Genomic DNA, 19,559 nt, shown 5'->3' with positions numbered 1-19,559 from the left:
GTCTCCAAGTAATACCTGAACTACATTGGAAATAGGCAGTATCGTGTGTTGCAAATGCAGCCACACAAAATTCATGAATGCCTAAATTGTCTATGAGCAATTTTGTTCCATTATGAGTAACACTTCTGACAACTGCTTAGTTGGATGCCACTTCCTAGGATGCCACTCCACCAACAGCAGGTTCTTCTCATTCCCAAGTTTGACAGAGAGAGGCATTTTTGCTTAGAGGAATCACAGGGGTAGTGGGTGTTTGAGAGTGACACGAACAGTTGAAAGGGCCTTTTGTAGCAGACATTATTTTTGAAAGACAGATTGTTAGTTTTACAGAGAAATGTCTCTTCTTCCTACTCCTCTGACAGTACGCCCCCACATTTCAGCTGTAAAGTCAGCTATCTTCCTCTAACCACCCAAGTTTCTTTTTTCCCTTTACCTCAAAATCAATTTTTTTAAAAAGAAGGAGCAGACTGCAAAGGCAACACCCCTCCCCCCCAAATAAACCAAAATAATGACTGTATTTAGACCATTTGAATTCCAGATTATAACACCACGAAATGTGAAAGATCAAACGGAGCGGGGCTAATACTCTTGCAGATCACTCTGACTTTACTTCATAATTTGTTTCTCCCTGAGAGCCAGTGTAGCACAGTGGTTTGAATGTTAGACCAGGGGTAGGCAACCTGCGGCCCGCGGGCCGGATGTGGCCCGGCAAGGCCTTGGGACTGGCCCCAGCCCGGTCCTGCCGCCGATTGCCGCCGGGGCCTTTGGGGGGCAATTGTCTATAGAAGCCTCAGAAACATGCATTTATATTAACATTTTTTTAAAAATCAGCAAATTTTTTCGCGTGTCCTCCATTTTTTTAAAAAAAGTGTCTTCCATTTGAAAATTTTGTCCTACATTTGTCCTGGTTTATTTATATATTTAATTTTTTAAAAAAACTATTTAATTATTTATTTTTTGGCTTCGGCCCCCCAGTTGTCTGAGGGACAGCAACCCGGCCCCCGGCTCAAAAAGATTGCCTACCCCTGTGTTAGACTGTGACCAGAGTTTGATTCCCTGCTCAGCCATGAAACCCACTGGATGACCTTGAGCAAGTCACATGCTCTCAGCCTCAGGGGAAGGCAATGGCAAACTTCCTCTAAACAATTCTTGCCAAGAAAGCCCCATGATAGGTTCACCTTAGGGCCACCATAAGTCATAAACAACTTTAAGATACACTACAACAACAAATGTTCCTCCCTCTCTCTAGTCTTTTTCTAGAAACACCCGATGTTTCAAAATTTTGTATCCCAGATTCTAGGAGACTACCCCATGAACAAGGGATCCCATCCCCAGTTGTACACTGTACTGGTTAAATATACATAGGTTAACCACTGGTTAACTGTGAGAAAGGCTTCTATCGTATGAAGTGGAACACAAACCTACATATATTGTCAGCATTTCTGGAGTATCCTTAAAATTGTGCTTTGGTGAGTGGTCGTCTACCAGGTTTTTCAATCTATTAAGCTGTACCTCTCCATGACCAAAACATGTCAGCAGAATTTGGAAATGTGACTTCTTTAAATTACACTCACCCCTCCACATTTGCTGGAGTTAGGGGCAGCGGACCCCCGTGAATGTGGAAAAACTGCAAATAATATAAACACCATGTTTTTACCTGAGATAATACCTCTCTAGGAATCTCTAGATCCTCCAGTGCAACTCTGTGGTCAATATCTGCCAGACACTGACCACAGATGTGCACTGGAGGTGCTACAAATGCCTAGTGGGATATTCTCTCTAAGAATCTCTAAGTCCTTCAGTGTGATGTTCGGTTAAAGTTGACCATAGGGTTGTGCTTGAGGACCTAGATATTCCTAGAGAGAACATATTAATAAAATCTGTGAATAATCAAATCTGCAAAAGTCAGACTGCGAATGTGGAGGGACGAGTGTACAATTCTCAGAATCTCCCAGCTAGCATGGCTATTACTTGCACATAAGCTTTAGCAACCATACTTTCATATTCATAGAATCACAGAGCCGGAATGCAACCTAAGATAGTCCATTCCTCTGGCAGCACAGTAATCCATAACTAAAAAACTCCTCACAGACGACCATCCAATCTCTGCTTAATGATCTCCTACAAAGGACAGTTCAATGCTAGTTTATTTCACTACTGAAGTGTGCAGCAGGAGGTTTTTCCTAACATTTACTTGGAAACGCATTTCTTGTAATTAGAGTCAGTTGGTTCAGATCCTATATTCCGGAATAACAGAAAACAAACTCACACCATCTCCCCATTTGATAATCCTTCAGGTATTTAAAGATTGCTTTTATACTACCTCTCTTGTTCAGCCTCAACATATATGACTTCTTCTACTCTTTCTACTATGGCACTACTTCTGGTCTTTTTGAATGTCTGGGCAGGAAAATGGTTGCAGCACCAGTGCCTCTTTGGTGCTTCACCTCAAAGGAGTGCTGAGGAAAGTAGATGGAGTCAATGCTTCTTTTAAGTACACCCAGGATGGACTAAGCTATTGCCTTTCATCACTCTATTCAGAAAAGAGGATGGATTGTTTTCTGATAAAAGTTAATACTGTTCTTTAACCTTTACCTAAAAAAGGAACATCCCCTTCTCTGAGTAGAATGGCAAAAGGCCTTTTTGAAAGACTGGGTGGGAAAATGGCAGAGGCAGTGGCCAGGGCAGCAAGAATCCAAAAAAAGGTCACTAAAACCGAGAAATGGGCTCCTTGAAGCATCACTGGCACTTTCCCCTCTCTGCATAATAATATCACAATCCATAATTTTGGCCCCATAATAATACCCTCAACTTATACATGAGATTGCCTTATACATCAGTATATACAGTATCTCTAGTAACATAGGGCCTCTAGATATTTATAAAATATCTTTTGATATGAATATGTCTTCCTCAACATTTCAGAAAAGATTATAAAGGTTGATATATTCCGAAGTATACATCTAATGCTAAGATTTTCATAAATTTTATACTAAAGGTTAGCTGACGTTTCTCCTTACCTACATACCAACTGAGATGCTAACTCTGGAAGAAAGAGGAGGACACAGCCATAGCCACATTTGTTTTCATATCATGGGATTTCTTGGGAAGTCTCCTTTCTGACCTACCTCAATTTGCAGTATCTGACAAAGTCATGCCAATGCCAATGCCATAAATATCTATGAGGTAGGACAGGGGGAAAGAGAAACTGCTTTCACATTCATGGAAACAGAGCTCATGCCATGTTACTAGTGGTGTTTTCTCTGGCAGCTCCAGTATATAGAGCAATAAAGAGTCTGTGCTCATGGAGAACACCTGTTGGATCACAAACCAAATGATGTGACTAATCAAGGAAGCAATTCTTTCAGTGACATCAACTGTCTCTTGTTCTTCCTTTCCTACAATGCATGCATGCACATATGTCACGTAGCCACACAAAGGTTGTATGTGGAAAGTGAATTGGCACATTATTTCAGAGCCAAAAATAATGAGTTTCATTATTAGATCATTCTGGGACAGTTCCCTTCCTCCTAGATCTCAAGGTTAAGCTCCTTTCTCCAATGCAAATAAGGCACTTCAGCACAATCTGAAGTGTGGAGACAATTGGAAGAATAAAGGCTCCGTCATAAGCAGCTCTCAGTTGCTTTATCTCTATTATCATTGTAAAGTCCTATGAGTAGGTACCAAGGGCTTTTAAATTAAATGTCAAATACAATCTAGCACTGGAAACACAAAGTGGTATTGCCCAAAGGGGAAAAGAGCCTGACAGCCTTGCTCTGCTTGTCAAAAGTGGCATTTGCCTCATAATTATCTGTTTGCACAAATGAGTCACCATTTGGCAGAGAATACTGCAGGAGACTTGAAATAGCACAAAATGAATATACAAGAAGAAAGAAAGAAAGAAAGAAAGTTAAAGAAACACTGTAATATAAGTTAGAAAAGATTTCAAGGTATTTTTTTAAAGACCATATTTCTCAGCAAATAAATAAAAAGATAAAGCTTTGCATATCTCTCTCTCTCTCTCTCTCTCTCACACACACACACACACACAGGACTTAACTCTGGTCTCATCTTGCTAGTTAAAGCTTAGTCAAACATCTCATGAGAGAGAAACAGAGTCTGCATGAAACAGTTATTTTATATACACATTTATATGTCCACAAAGATACATGGATATGCAGGGATCACACCATTAACAACATATAACAATCCCAATCTTATACATCACTCCTGAAAGAAACTGAAGTCACCTTTAAAAGCTGCCAGCCCATTCTCTTAAGCTACAGCCTATGGCCAAATCCAGTAGATTTACAAATTCTTTCCCTGCCCCCCTGGTGGTGCAGTGGTTAAATGCCTGTACTACAGTCATTCACTCAAAGGTTGTGAGTTCAAGACCAGCAAAAGGGCTCAAACTTGACTCAGGCTTGCATCCTTCTGAGGTCGCTAAAATGAGTACCCAGATTGTTGGGGGCAAATTAGCTTACAGTTGTAAACCACTTAGACACTGCTTAGGTGGTATGAAGCGGTATATGAATGAAGCTTGTTTGTTTGTTTTGTTTGTAATATTATGGTAAGTCAAGCATGTGCATGACAGTGCAATTTTTTTAATTTATATGCTTCAATCTGTGTAACTAATGTGCATTTTACCCTGAATGTACATTAGTCAATTCTGAAGCTGAGTTACAAATGCACTAGTTAACGCTTAGGTTGAATCATACACTGTTCCTAATCTCCTTTCAAAGGCACTGTTTGCCCATGTGTCTTGATCAATAAAAAAAATACAAGGAAACATTAGCCAGATGTACACACATCTGTTGATTTATTCACATTCCTATCTGCATATTTCCATATCAGCAATAATTAGTAGTACGCAACTCAAGAAACATAGCATTTTCCTTTAGTAACAAAATATATGAAAAGAAAGCTTTGTAGAGCTTTATTTTATTTTAATCAACCCTATGAGGACTGGAGCTCACTCTCTTAAGGCACATTCCATCTTTCACTAGTTTGTAATAATAGGCAACCATTATGAAAGATCCTGCAAGTGAAATGTATGCAAGATTCTGAAGTTGTATTCATGAAGCATTGAACATTCATTGGGAAGTAGCAGCAAAAGGCAGGATGCAGAAAACAATATAATATCACCTCTGTGGTCTACATTGCACCCATAGGTCATTATGAACACAACTACAGAAATATACATGCAGGCAACGTGTTCAGAACAATTCCCATGGTCTAAAAGCCTGCTTGATCCAGGTTCTAACTTACATCTAAATTTTGTGGATGAATACATCTTCAATGTAACTACATTATATTATTTGCACACACATAATGGTAAAAGATGAAACATAATTTCACCATGTTGTAGATTACTCTGCCCCATGTCAATGGCTTGTAAAATGATGACATCTTAGCCCATGCCAAATATTTTCAATAGGCTACTTTACAATCATGATTCTCTCAACAAGCAGAAAACATCTTTAAAAGAGTCAGTGGTTTGCCACCTCTGTACATTCCTTGTAGTTTTAAAAAGTTCATAAATGTATTCTAATACATAGACACATGTATAAGTCTAGAAATTTAGGTCAAAAAATTGACCCAAAAAACCTGAGTTGACTTATCCACAGGTCAATGTATGTAGTGTATTTTAACTTATTTAAAACAAGGAACCATCCCCTGGTGAAAGGCAAGAGTATAATTTGTCCTGAAAGCACCACCCCCCACTACTCTCTCATCCATCCAGCCTTAAGAGTGAGCACAAAGAGTTATGTCAGCTGAAATTTTGTAAGTTCTTTGACATTATTTTGCTTTGCTTTATCTTTTAGATCCTTTGATATATGTCCGTAAGTTTTACCCTTGACATATCTACAGGTCATTTCAAAATCCATATTTCTGGCCCCCAAACTTGTCCTCGACTTATATATGAGGTCGACTTACAGTCAAGTATATATGGTAGTTTTTTAATTATGACAAGATTCATAGTGGTTTTTGATGCAACAGACAAACAGTGTTAATCTCTGGAAATTTAAAATACAGTACCAGTTTCCTAACCTCAGACACAAAGCCCAACGGGCTACACAGAAGTGTGGAGGTTAGGTGAAGAAGAATGGCACACAAGCAACATGTTCCTTTTCATTCAGGATTCTCAGGGTCTCAATGTTTTAACGGATGAATTAAAAGGCTATCAAGGAAGAAGCATTTTGGATGCAGTTGCTGGAATGCATTCAACCTTACATAGAGAAAGGCAGGTAGATTTTTCTCTAGACAAAACTATAAATCTTTACCTTTACCCCTGCAAAACAATATTGCTAAAAATAGCTACAGTCCCATGGGACTTCAGCATTTAGATTAATCAAGTCCTATAGTGTGAGTGGGAAAATTGTTACAGGAACAAAAGCACTGTGGGATTTTCAGGGCAGACTACACAAGTCAAGCATACAGCAGCATTCAGAGACTGGAAGACTTTGTTTCTCTCTACGCCTGCAGAGCAATTAAAAATTCTTTGTAAGTGGTTAATGAAATATTGTTACTTACTGAGAAGGTCCTTTCTGGACAGTAGAGGGAGGGTACCTGTAGTTGGCATTGTCTCCTCTGATTTCACAGGCCAAATCTATGCTAATTTGTTACACTCTTCTTCCCAAAATAAAACTGTCCTCTTATTTTCTGGTGAAAATAGAACAACGCATGCAGTTAGGAGACTGCAGCCCAGAACAGATAAAGAGGTAGTAAAGGAATACCTAGCTACTCCAAAAGAATTTGAGTCTCCAGGGTCGAAAGAGTTACATTCAAGAATATTAAAGGAATTTGCAGGTGTAGCCTCAGCGCTACTATCAATCTTTGAGAATTCTTGGACGACAGGAGAGGTCCCAACAGATCAAGAGAGAGCAAATGTTGTTCCCATCTTCAACAAAGGCAAAAAGTGGACTTGAGCAACTACTGAGATGTCAGCATGATGTCAATATCAGGAAAGATTCTAGAACAGATTGTTAAACAGTGTGTGTGCACTTAGAAAGGAATGCTGTGATTACTAAGAATGAGCAAGTTTCTTAAAGGCAAATCATACCAAACTAATCTTTTTTTGTTCTTTTTTTTTAAACAGAGTTACAAACTTGATAGATTTGAACAATGCTGTAGTCAGATATAGTATATCTTGATTTCAGTAAGAATTTTGACAAGGTCCCCCATGACATTCTTCCAGGCAAGCTGGTGATCTGAAATTGGTTGACAGACCAAACACTGAGAGTAAACACCAATGGTTCTTCTTCATATTGGAGACAAGCAGTTAGTGGGGTGCCTCGGACTTCTGTCCTGGGGCTGGTGTTGTTTAATATCTTTATAAATGATGTAGACTATGGGATAGAAGGCACATTATCAAACATGCAGATGGCACCAATTTGGGGGGGGGGGGGGTTGGTTAAGAAATACCTGGAAGACAGGATCAGAATTCAAAACAACTTTGAAAGTTTGGACAGCTGAGCCAAAACTAACAAAATGGATAAAAGAAAGATACTACACGTAGCCAAGAAACATAAAATGCACAAATATAGGATGAGTAACATTGTTTGAAAATAGTACATGTGAAACGGATCATCTGGGGGCCTTAGTAGATGACAAACTGAACATGATGCAACAGTGTGATACAGTAGCCCCCCCCCCCCCCCCGCAAAAAATTGCAATTCTGGTCTGCATCAACAGGAGTACAATGTCCTCATTAGAAAAGAAGTAGCACCACTCTATTCTGATTTGGAATAGACCACATCTGGAATAATGTGTCCAGTTCTGGGCACCACAGTTCAGGAAGGACATTAATAGGTTGAAGGGGGCACCCAAGAAAATCAAGGATTTGGAAATCAAGCCTTATATGGAACAATTTAGGGAGATGGGCATGTTTAGGTTGGATAAGAGAAGACTGAGAGGTGTTTTGATAGCCATCTTTAAATATCTGGAGAGATGTCATGTAGAAGATGGAAGATGAACTTGTTTTCTGTTGCTCCAGAAACTAGAAGATGAACCAATGGATTCAAATTATAAGAAAAGATATTTCACCTAAACATTAGGAAGAACTATTTTTTTTTACTGTAAGAGCTGTTTGACAGAGGAGTAGATTGCTTTTGAGGGTGGTGTACTCTCCATCTTCACAGATCTGTAAACAGAGGTTGGATGGGCTGTCAGGACCATGGTAAACAGGTCTGATAAAATAACATGAATGTGGCCACTAGATGGAGCTGTTGTGCAAGTTATTTACAGCACTAGTGGCAGTTATACGTGTCAGCATTCAAACAGTGCATCATTGGAATGTTGATGCAACTGTCGTTCTCAACTGTCACTGAGGGAGAGTAAGTGGGTTGTTAGTGGTGTTAGTTATGGCAGTTGTTGTTATGTAACTGCCTATCTGTTGTTTGTTGTTATGGTTGTTTGGTTGGCAAAGTAACTTATTTATTAAAAGCCCTCATGAAGAACGAAGGCTTGTTAGTGTCGTTATTTCTCAAGCCGGGAGCTCAAGTTCTTTTGCAGTGGTGAAGGAATTTTTCCTTCTTGACTTGAATACCTTTGCAGACATCGCCACAAAATACTTCTCCCTGGCGTCCTGTCGACGTGGTTCAATTCTGCAGGTGGTCGTGGTGGACACAGTGCATCTTTCCACGCCTCAACATGGGCATCGTTCAGGAGTGCATTAGTTATGTATTCCTGCATGACAGAGGATTGGACAAGACAGTCCTTGCAGTCCTTCCATCTCATAAGATTCTATGATCCTATGAACTTCAATCTGTTGTGAGAGACACAGCCCTTCTCTGTTACAAATACCAAGCTCCAGATAAGAAAAAATAATTTTCAAAAAGCCCTCAAGCCCTAACCATAATAGGACTTTAACACAACCATGGCTTAGCCACAGTAAACATCTCTGGAAAAAAGGAGGGACAAAATTGCTTTCCACTGTTGAAAAAAAGAAAAGGACTTTCTTGCAAGTACCAATGTTGCGATTTCTAACAGCAGGGGAGAGTGTCCTGAGCTGCGATGTATCAGAGTGGTTGTCTCAGGTAGGATATTGCTGATCCCTAAGCTAGCATCTCTGCAAAGGAGGCATTCACAGAAATATATAAAGGTGGACATAGAGGAACAAGCGGCAGCCCTGCAGACCTCCCCACAATGGGACTGCTGTGCTGAATGATGCTGAGGAGGGCATGTTGCTGGTAGAGCAAGCAAGTCATGATGCCTGATGGAATAGGGCAGTGATGGCGAACCTATGGCACGTGTGCCAGAGGTGGCACTCAGAGCCCTCTCTGTGGGCACACATGCTGTCACCCTAGCACAGAGTTTGCCAGAGTTTCTTACTAGAAAGCCAGAGAGATGTGGCACTTTGCAATAAATAAGTGGGGTCTGGGTTGCAGTTTGGGCACTCGGTCTGTAAAAGGTTCACCATCACTGGAGTAGGGGAAGACACAGAGGAATAACCAAAAGTGATACACTATCCAATCCATCTACAGAGTAGTAAAAAAACTTTTGTTCTCTTCAAACTAGCATGGAAAGAAGTGAACAGAGACTTCGAGGTCCTAAACTCCTATCCAGGTGATATACTGTACAACTTATATATCAGCCTGATATCCATACTATCACACTGTCTTTCTTTCTCCGCCTTGGAGATAGGGTAGAAGGTCAGCAGTGTAACTTCCTGTGATCTGTGAAACATACTGTTCACCTTTGGGACAATGGAAAGGTCTAGACAGGACACTGCTGAGTCCTTACACATAAGCTCTTGTAGATTGAAACTTTCCCTATCTCCACCACCCTGGATAAGGAAGTGAATGCCACCAGACACAGAACTCTGCACAACTGCAATTGTAGCACTATGCCTCTTAATGTTTCAAAACATGCAGAGAGGAGTGATCTGGGGACTAAATGTAAGTCCCAAGTTCAGAAATGATAGCTTACATGATGTGAGAAACTTTTTTGTTGTGTGGATGTTGAACTAGTATATCTCAAAGTGAAAATTTTAGGACAGTCCCCAAGGCAGCTCGAAGGTGCTTGAACGTGTTTGTCTTAGGCCCTGAGTCAACACCTGAGTACAGGAAAGATCAAACGAGTTTGATGGAATCCAAGGAAACTTCGGTTTCAGCAGTACAATCTGCCAAAGCTATGCCAGGAAAGTTTATACATCCTATTACTGGAATCCTTTTAGGAAAATAGCATGAGATCCACTACCTCAGGGGTATATCCCTAGTTCTCTACCTTTCCCTGCTCAGTCTCCATGCTTGGAGCTGTAATCTGCCTATGGTAAGTCTGGTTGGAAGATGCTTCCTTAAAGCAGAAGTTCTTCATGAAGAGACAGAGGCCATGACTTACAGATGAACAAGTTTTTAACTCTGAGAACCAAGGTCTCTGTGGCCAATATGGGGCAACTAGCAGAACCTGCACTCCCTCCGATCTCAGGTTATGAGATACTCTGGATATTGGTGGGAAAGACTATTCTAAACCACTGGGGAAATCAAATTGTTTATCCTGGACGCCTCCAAGGTATGATACCTTGAAAATAAGGTGCTTAACTGTTAGTCTCAGGAAGACAAACAAGCCTACTATGGTGTTCATGTACTTTCCAACCAGGGTCAAGAACGTTTGTGGATATCCTAGCTTACACAAGTCCCTTGAATGCCTCTTGGAAACTGGCTAAAACAGCCCTGTTCTCTCAATCAGGCAGGACCTGGCATTGGAAGAGCCTATCTCTCCCATAACCAATAAATGTTGCATCTGATTAGCACAGCTTCTCTGCTATTGGAAAATAGCAAATTACAAAAAACAAAAAATCCACCAGTAACAGTGTATCAGAATAAATTCCACAGTGGCAGACCACAAGCTCTGAACCTAGCTGAAGTCTTAACAAGCTATTAATTATGAGCAAGGCTACTAGTTGATAAAACAACATCCCCAATTACAAAAAAATATGATATTTTGGTACAAGCCTTTCCAAATGTGCAGCACAACTTCTACTACTCATATTTGTCATGACTTGTTAATTTAGATCAAGGACAGGCAACTACCTGAACTGTAAGCAAAGTGCAGGCCCCACAGTTGACACCCAGGCTTTAAAAAAACAGTGAGTATATCCTTCTATACTCTTCTTCAATGACCAGCAATTCTGCCATGTTATTTCCCTCCACCCCAATTTCAGACCCAGGGGAGACCTCTAGAAGTAAACCATTTATGGATTGAAAAAAGCCTCTCCTGGGCCTCAAACCCTGAGGAGAAGGTAAGACCTCTGGGCACAATTGCCCTCATACTTCCTAGAGGATGCAAGGGACAGTCTGAGTAAAAAAAGAAAAGAAAAATGATGCAAGGCCTCCTGGGGGGGATCTGAAATGCAACTCTGACACCACATATAGCTCAAACCAATTTTAAAACAAATTGAAAGTTGATATTTAGTTACTTCTGCTTGTGGCCTGTACAGGGAGTAGAATGGGGGCTGGCCTTTGGCGTTGCCAAAGCTGCCCTCCTCTAGACTTAGAGATAACCATTTTAAAGATGGACTGAGATATCTGTTACTTAACATGAAATGATAAAAGTGGAATTAAATGTTGAAAGTGTTTACATCCCATGGTGATGATTTCTGTATTTGGCAGACAAGCCAATAAAGTACTGCCTTCCTTTCTTTCCTAATCAGGAGTGAAAGAAATAACAAGGCAATACTCAACTTACAAGTTCTTTTGTTGAGAAATATTAAAAATGACATAACTCAGGAACTTGCAGCCAATGTGTTAAATATAACAAGAAATAGTTTCCAAACACAAAACTGCATGAGAACACAGACTATACTGTGGATAGCAAAAGTTGCCTAATAAGATTTAAGTGGAGAAAAGCTGTGCTTCTCTGTGACAGAAAACTGATCATCAAGAGACAGTCTTCTTTACTTGAGTATTTCTGCGTTTGTGCCATGTACAAAAGTAATGTGTGGTTTCGCTTGGATTGATTTTTCCCCCTATAAATTATGCAATATGGATTAGGTATTACTCTTGTGTTCTTTAAAAGAAAAAAACCTAATGATAAGATATTTTAAAAGCCAATAAACTTAACAGGGATTTCCTCCTTACACAACAACTGTCCTGCTTTGTCAGTCAATACTTCTCAAATAATACCTGTCGTAATGTAACAAACCCATAAAACAGAAGTATTATAGTCATAGATTACCTGCCTTATTTTTTTTACTGATGAGTGAAAGAACTTTTAATGATTTGGCTCACGTAGCAGGGTAACTTAAATTTATTAATTCTGGACAGATGCTCAACACAGTTCAAAAGTGTAAGCCATAAATCTTTTCATTATATTCCACAATATTGTATTACACAATCACCGTTCTTTTGATCCTAATGACAACATTTCTCAAGTTAGCTTTACTAAGCAAAAAGCCCATATCATAATATTGAAAAGAATATAACCTGGCTCTTCTTCATTTTAGCATTCCCACCAAAAGGGGAAGGGGAGAACCCAACCCTACACACGTTTCAAAAAACACTAAACACACAGCAAATGCAGACTGGTAAAGAGCTTGAGGGTATGCATTCATGTTCCAGAATATTTTTTTTAATCAAAGGTATTTACTATGGGTTGACTCTCCCCTGTTTGAAATGCTTGCAATCAGATTTTATTTTTATTTATTTATTTATTTATTTATTTTAGCCTTTGGAATACTTGTACGCTCGTCCCTCCACATTCACTGGGGTTAGGGGTACAGAACCCGTGAATGTGGAAAAATCGCAAATAACAAAACCACAATGATTTTACACGAGAAAACACCTCTCTAGGAATCTCTAGGTCCTCCAGTGCAAGTCTGGAGTCAACATCTGCCAGACACTGATCACAGAATTGCACTGGAGGAGCTACAAATGTCTAGTGGAGTGTTCTCTTTAGCAGTCTCTAGGTCCTTCAGTGTGACTTTTGGTTAAAGATAACCACAGAGTTGCACTGGAGGACCTAGATATTCCTAGAGATAAAGTATTAATAAAATCCGTGAATAATCAAAGCTGCAAATGTAGAGGGACAAATGTATCTGGATATACATACAGAATAACTATCTTGGAGATGGGACTCAAGTCTAAATACAAAATTCATTTATGTTTCATATTATACACATAGCCTGAAGGTAATTTTATACAATATTTTTAAAAAATTTACACATGAAATAAAATTTGTGTACATTGAATCATAGGAAAACAAAGATGTCACTATGGGCTGGAACAGATAACCCAAAAAGCCTGCTTCCATGCATTATCAGCATACAGCATTTAAACAGAGGATGTCCCAATGATGCCAGAAAACTGGCTTGAAGCTGCCCAGCAGTGGGTGGCTTCATGACACTCTGGCGGTGCGGCATTTACAAGTCATATGCCACCAGAGCATCATGAAACTGCCATGGGGCCGCAGCTGGGCCGACAAAGATGGCTTTTCCCCAGCCAGAAAAGGAACGGCTCTTACCCGCTCTTTTTTTGGCCAGGTTCAAGGCGGATTGGGGCCACAGAATGTGTTTGATGTGGTCTCAATCTATCTTCAGAAGGGGCGGCTTCAAGCTGCCACCCCCTTTCAGGTCTATCTGTCCTGACCCTATCCCAGCCACCCATGAGTACAGTATTTTGGATTTCAGAATTCTGGAGAAAGGGAGACTCAACCTTTAATGCAATTCTACACCACTTATCTAGGAATAATTTGCATGAATACACTAATTCTTAACAACCAAGTAGGTACACATATCATTACAATGCCAGTAAATAATTCAATTGAAACAAATCATGGAACGATAGGATACTGCCACACAGATTCACAACCAGAAGAGGACAACTAGGAACTATGAAAGTGCTACAATGTGAAGGGCTCCTTTTCAGAATTCCAGAAATTGCATTCCCTCATTTTACTCAGTCAACAATCAGTCAGCATTCCATGGTGAACATGCTCAGTTCTTTCTATATCTTGAGGTTTCCACCAGAAAGCCAATAGCAAGTGGTGTGTATTGGGGGTGGGCAATTTTTAAACTGTGAAATCATCACAGGCATTTTCACCTTCCCTTTCCACAATGCCATTGTCCCAGACTAGCTCTACAGCTTCCTTCCACTGCAGAAGATCCTGCGCTGTCTAGTTGTTCTATGATATTTACCGTAGTTCTTATTACTTTATACTGTGGAACTGTGTTCACCCTTTCACTTACCCACAATCCATGGCTGCCTCCTTCCTTACTTTTTCCGCAGTAAGGGAAGAGGAAAGTGGTGCCACTGCCTGTCTCCTCTGTCTTTCCTTGCCCCCTCAATAATAATAATACTTATTTATTTATACCCCGCTCTTCAGCCAAGGCTATCTGAGCGGCTTACAATTTGTTAATTAGACATTTCCCTGCCCTCAGGCTTACAATCTAAAAATGACAAGACACATAAGGAGAAGGGAATGGCAGTGGGGAAAGGGGAAAGTCCAGCAAATCTGCTCTTCCTCGGAGGCCTGATAGAGCTGGCTTGCCTTTCTCTCCTTCAAGATGGTGGATAGAGAGATGCCTTCTTCTTTTCAGGCAAGGCCTGTTGGAGCTGCCTTGCCTGTCTACATTGGGGAGCAGGGAGCCCAGATGAATGAAGCCATGTGCTTCTTTTGGTGGCAGGTGCTACACTCTCACAAGCAAGAACAAAAGGAAGACTTGCCAGATAGTCACTTGGTTGCTGCTTTGAAGGTAAACAGGGAGCAGAGATTGAGTACTCATGCCTCCTTTCTTCCCACCTGGTGTGGAATGACATGGCATACCCCTCTGCATCCCCCCCAGTCACAGGATGGGGTCTGCCCTCTCACTACTGCCGCCTTCCCAGTTCATGCAGAAGCCAGCTGGCCAGCAGCATCTGCCTTGGCTGCACCCGGCTTGTCACTGCCTACTTCAATTTGTGCTTCTTGGCTTAAAGTAGTGCAAGGGGGGTGGCTGCACAAAGCCATGCACCTCTTTTGGTAGCATGTGCTGCACTCTCACATGCATAGGATTGCCATATTCCACTTCTTAAAATTCAGGCACGTAATTTGCGATTTTTTAATTATTCTATTTAAGAAAACCACTCTAATTTACACCAGGTGACAGACCAGATCCTGAAACATTTCCCCCCATCTTGCCTCTACATCCCTCTCTTAAGGCTTAAGTATTTTCAGAATCCCCCCCCCCACCATCTTTAGTCCCTGTATGGCTTTCACCACCCCCACTCTCCATCCCTGGCTGCTTATTCCTCCTCCAAAATCCCAACCATCATCCCATAAATTAAGCCATCTGAATTAGAGACAACACAGTATATATGCTTATCTTGTGCTGAGAACGGGATATTTTATACTTACATTTTATTTTTTAACCCATTTTCTCTCTCTCTCACTCTGAGACAGAAACAGAGTCCAACAGAAGAGGGGGAGAGACGGTGAGAGTGTCTCTCAACCTCACTGTCCATCCAAGATTTAAAGCCATGACTGCTGGAGACTATCTTCCTCCCTGGCTTCCTTTTCCTATTCTGGTGTTAATAGGGTGATCATCACCTGCCTTTGAATTTCATTATGTTGCTCTCTTCAGATAAGAATATGGAGAGTTTCTCAGTCTCTGACAAAATGCAGCCTGGAACAAAGCTGGTATCCAGGATTTGTGGATTCAAACATGCCAAGCCAGCCAAGACATTTTTTAGAAACCCCAATCTGTGATTGTCCCAGTTTCCCAGCACATACGGCAAGCCTACCCGTGCAAGAACAAAAGAAGGAAAAACTGCTGCTCCCATGGTGATCAGATATAAAGGAAGTAGCGACTGAGTAGCTGGCTGGCTGATCAGCCTGCCTTCTTGCTTTCTTTCCTGGCAGGGCTTGGGCTAGCTTTTGTCCATCCTTGCCACTCGGTCACAAGTTGAGGAGGATGGGGGGGGGGGGGTTTGAAGGTCTGACAGTGAAAACACAGCAGAAAGGGGCCCAATAGAAAAGCCCCTGTAAAATTTGGAACAGTTGGGAGAGGAGCAGCCTTAAAATCAAGAGAGGGTTTGTCATCCCTGCAGCAATAAATCCACCAGGCTCTCCTTTCTTATCCCATGTACTCAGAAGTGCTTTTTTATTAAATTATTATTATTATTATTATTATTATTATATTTTATTTTATTTATAAAGTGCTGTAAATTTGCACAGCACTGTATATAGAATGGATAAAATCGATAAGAATAATAAAACCTGCCAGTGGCGTACAGTCTAAAAAAATAACAAATGCATATAAAGTAGATAGTAATACTAGCTAGAATAAAATAAACAAACAACAGGTTAAAAACATCAAATAACAGACATCAGGTCAAATATCAGATGTCAAATAAAAACAGTCACACACTACCTGGAAACGCTTCCCTGAACAATATACAGTAGTCTTTAACTCAGTTTTAAAACTGGTTAGAGAAGTGACGAGCCACGTTTGTGGGGGAAGAAGGTTCCAGGAGTGAGGGGCAGCAAGTGAGAAAGGACAAATCCGGGATGGGGCAGTGAAAATCCTAGGCTGGGACAGGAGACCTTGAACGAGCAGGAATGTAAGGCGAGATAAATTCAGATAGATAAGGAGGAACCAGCCCGTGCAGGGCTTTAAATGTCAACAACAAAAGCTTATACTGAATGCAGAAGGGGAAGGGGACCCAATGGAGAGGAGATGATAATAATAATAATAATAATTATTATTATTATTTATTTTATTTATATACCGCTATTCCAAAGATCATAGCGGTGAACAGCAAGTAAGCTAATTAGCAAGTAAGCTAATTTGCCCCGAACAGTCTGGGTACTCATTTTAGCGACCTCGGAAGGATGCAAGCCTGAGTCGAGCTTGGGCCCTTTTGCTGGTCTTGAACTCGCAACTTTGTGGTTTTGAGTGAATGGCTGCAGTACAGGCATTTAACCACTGCGCCACCAGGGAGAAACATGGTCAAAGCAGCGAGTGGATGTAATAATACGTGCAGCTGAATGCTGGACAGAAATTAAAGAACAAAGGTGAGAGAGAGGAAGCCCTGTCAGAAGAAGATTACAATAATCTAGTCGCGAGACCACTAGGGGCATGGACCAGAGTCTTGGCAACAGAGGCTGAAAGAAATGGATGGATTTTAGCAATGTTGTAAAGAAAGAATCTACAAGCCTTGGCTGTGGCCTGGATCTGGGAGATAAACGACAGAGAAGAATCAAAGATGAAACCAAGACTGTGGGCTTCCTGGATCTGTTGAATAGAGATGTCGTCAACAAAGACAGAAAAGTAGTATTGAAGGGAGGACTTAGGTGGAAAGACAAGAAGCTCCGTCTTGGACATGTTGAGCTTCAAGCGTCGATGATGCATCCACTGAGAGATAGCAGCCAGACAAGATGAAACTTGCTGTTCAAGTCCTGGCAAAAGGTCAGGAGTAGAAAGATACAGCTGAGTGTCATCGGCATACAGATGATAGGAAAAATGCAAACATGTACAGGCATACAGACACCTTGTCCAGAAGGTATTCATTATGTTCATACAGACCACAGTGCAAGTATACACACAATCTACATCTTTGATTCCCCAAGATATAAGTTAGTTTTGGTGTACCATCAACACTCTCTACAGATGGACTGGGATCTGATCTCACAAAGCACACAGGTCTTCTCAAGGAAAATAATTCAGTGCAGTACAAACCGGCAATATAGCCTTCAAAATCTCAAGCACACTGACTGGCCTTAGGTCAGTCATCTGAGCCTAACATTATTTTTTAACTACTGGTTTGGGTCCCACTATTGCATCACACCCTGGCTATGGTGGGTTACCACAGCAATATTATCACTACAGAAATGTAAAGTTAAAAATTAAGATGTAGGTACCTAAAAATACGTGTGGAACAAAGGTGGTTCACAGATCTGAAAAGGTTGGAGGTTGTTCCAATCTGCTATACAGCAATGCTTTTGAGAATATATGCTAGCTTCATTTATGCAATCCTTAGCTTTATAGTGGAAAGACAGGACAAACACTGAATAAATAAATAATTGTGAAAAGATTAAGGCCACACTGGTGTGCTGTTCAGGGAAAACAAACACCGATTATGTTATTTCAAGCTTTTTTTTTTTAAGGCAAAGCAGGGTAAAGAAACGACTTATCTCCAGGCACATATAAAGCTTGACTGCTGCAGTATTTTTAAATTTTTTTGTTTTGTTTTGACTGACAGACAGACTTAATTAGATCTTAATGCAATGTGCCAACAGTCTTTAGCAAGGCAGTGTATTTTTTCTCAAGGAGAATAAAAAGGCAAAAAAAAAAAAAATGACAGTCATGTTTATTTTATTAACTTACTTTAGGGTCTGCACACTTGAACTTTAACCTCTTCACCATCTCTAGCATGGCCACCTTCAGGTCAACAGGTTCTTTGTTCTGAAAGACAAAGAGGTTAAAGGTCACTCCTGCAAATACAAGGAGGATTTCCATAAGATAACTTGAGGGAGGTGGAGGAGAATAGCTATCTTTCAGCATTTTCTATTAGCCAAGTTGCTATGAGCCCCTGAATACATTCACTCATTCTTTTGGGACTGAGGTTAAGCAAGAAACGGGCTCAACCAAGAAGAAAAGATATATCTGCCAAGAGCACTGGGAAAACTACTGGAATGAAAATTAAATGCTATTGCAGAGGCCAAGTCATTCATTGCCTGTGTCACGTGGCTCAGCTTCAAGCAGGCTCAAATCCTGCTAGATGCTCAGCATTCTTCACCCTCCTCGAGCCAAGAGTTCAATGGTTGTCAAGAGGGGACTCAGTACCTTTCAGCACCTTCCAGCATAATGGCCTTATGTAGAATATGCCTGCAATGGTGACCTACTTCCATGTTTCATTTATTTGCTGTAATTGGTATTAGCTGCCCGATAATTTAATCCTGCACTTTTTTGGTTCCATTTGTACAATGGAGCAGACGGAAAGAACTAATTAAGGAAGTAATCAAGAGTTCACACTTCAAGAAAGATGCAAAGCAGTAGGCACTTGTGGAGTCCTAGGAATATTTGTTTCTTTTGCTTGAACTAGCCTCTCTCCAGAATTAATTCGCAGTTCATACTTAAAGGGAGAGGGAGACCTTAACAGTGAAAAGAGTATCTGAAGTGAGGAACACTTGAAACAGCATTTTTGTCTTCTTCTCTTGTTTTCCTTGGAAAGATCTGTGATCTTGAGCGTTTTTTTCTTTCACTGACTGAAGACTGATTCAGTACTTCAGTCACAATATTTGCCAATGAAACAATATTTATGAGGTCCAGAAATACCTCTTGGAAGATATTCTGGACTATACATAGTGTTAGGACATGTTTGTGAATTGTTCTGGTGCTGCTGAGAGACAGCCATCACTACTGAACTCTGTTCACAGCCTAATCCCACTATTTCACAGCAACCATTTCATTAAGGCTGAATAGCCACTGAAGACAATGATCAACTACTTATATACTTGCAGCAAGTTGGATTATTTCCAGGAAACACTTGGCACTTTCAAGACCACATAATGAGTTAGCTCTGATCTTTCCACTTTCTATTGTTACACCCAATTTGTTTATACTTCCTCAGCATTCTCAAATA

General features: G+C 40.6%; 1 protein-coding gene across 5 annotated transcripts in view; it reads right to left on the bottom strand.

Annotated features, from left to right (window-relative positions):
- LOC149314589 (tripartite motif-containing protein 44-like) overlaps positions 1 to 19,559 on the bottom strand; it is a 161,208-nt gene that overhangs the window by 123,015 nt on the left and 18,634 nt on the right. For all 5 annotated transcript variants that reach the window (XR_016280939.1, XR_016280940.1, XM_089521437.1 and 2 more), the window contains exon 2: positions 18,302 to 18,379. Coding sequence is in view for 3 of the 5 variants with exons in the window: in XM_089521437.1 (XP_089377563.1) it covers positions 18,302 to 18,379 (78 nt within the window). In the remaining 2 variants the exon portion in view is untranslated. The remainder of the gene's footprint in view (positions 1 to 18,301; positions 18,380 to 19,559) is intronic.

The sequence above is a fragment of the Sceloporus occidentalis genome, unplaced genomic scaffold (assembly GCF_023333645.1).
Source record: "Sceloporus occidentalis isolate IW3139 unplaced genomic scaffold, rSceOcc1.0.p SCAF_4, whole genome shotgun sequence".
Classification (NCBI taxonomy): Eukaryota; Metazoa; Chordata; class Lepidosauria; order Squamata; family Phrynosomatidae; genus Sceloporus; species Sceloporus occidentalis.
The sequence above is the reverse complement of the archived record's forward strand: the minus strand, read 5'-3'. Positions and strand labels throughout refer to the sequence as shown.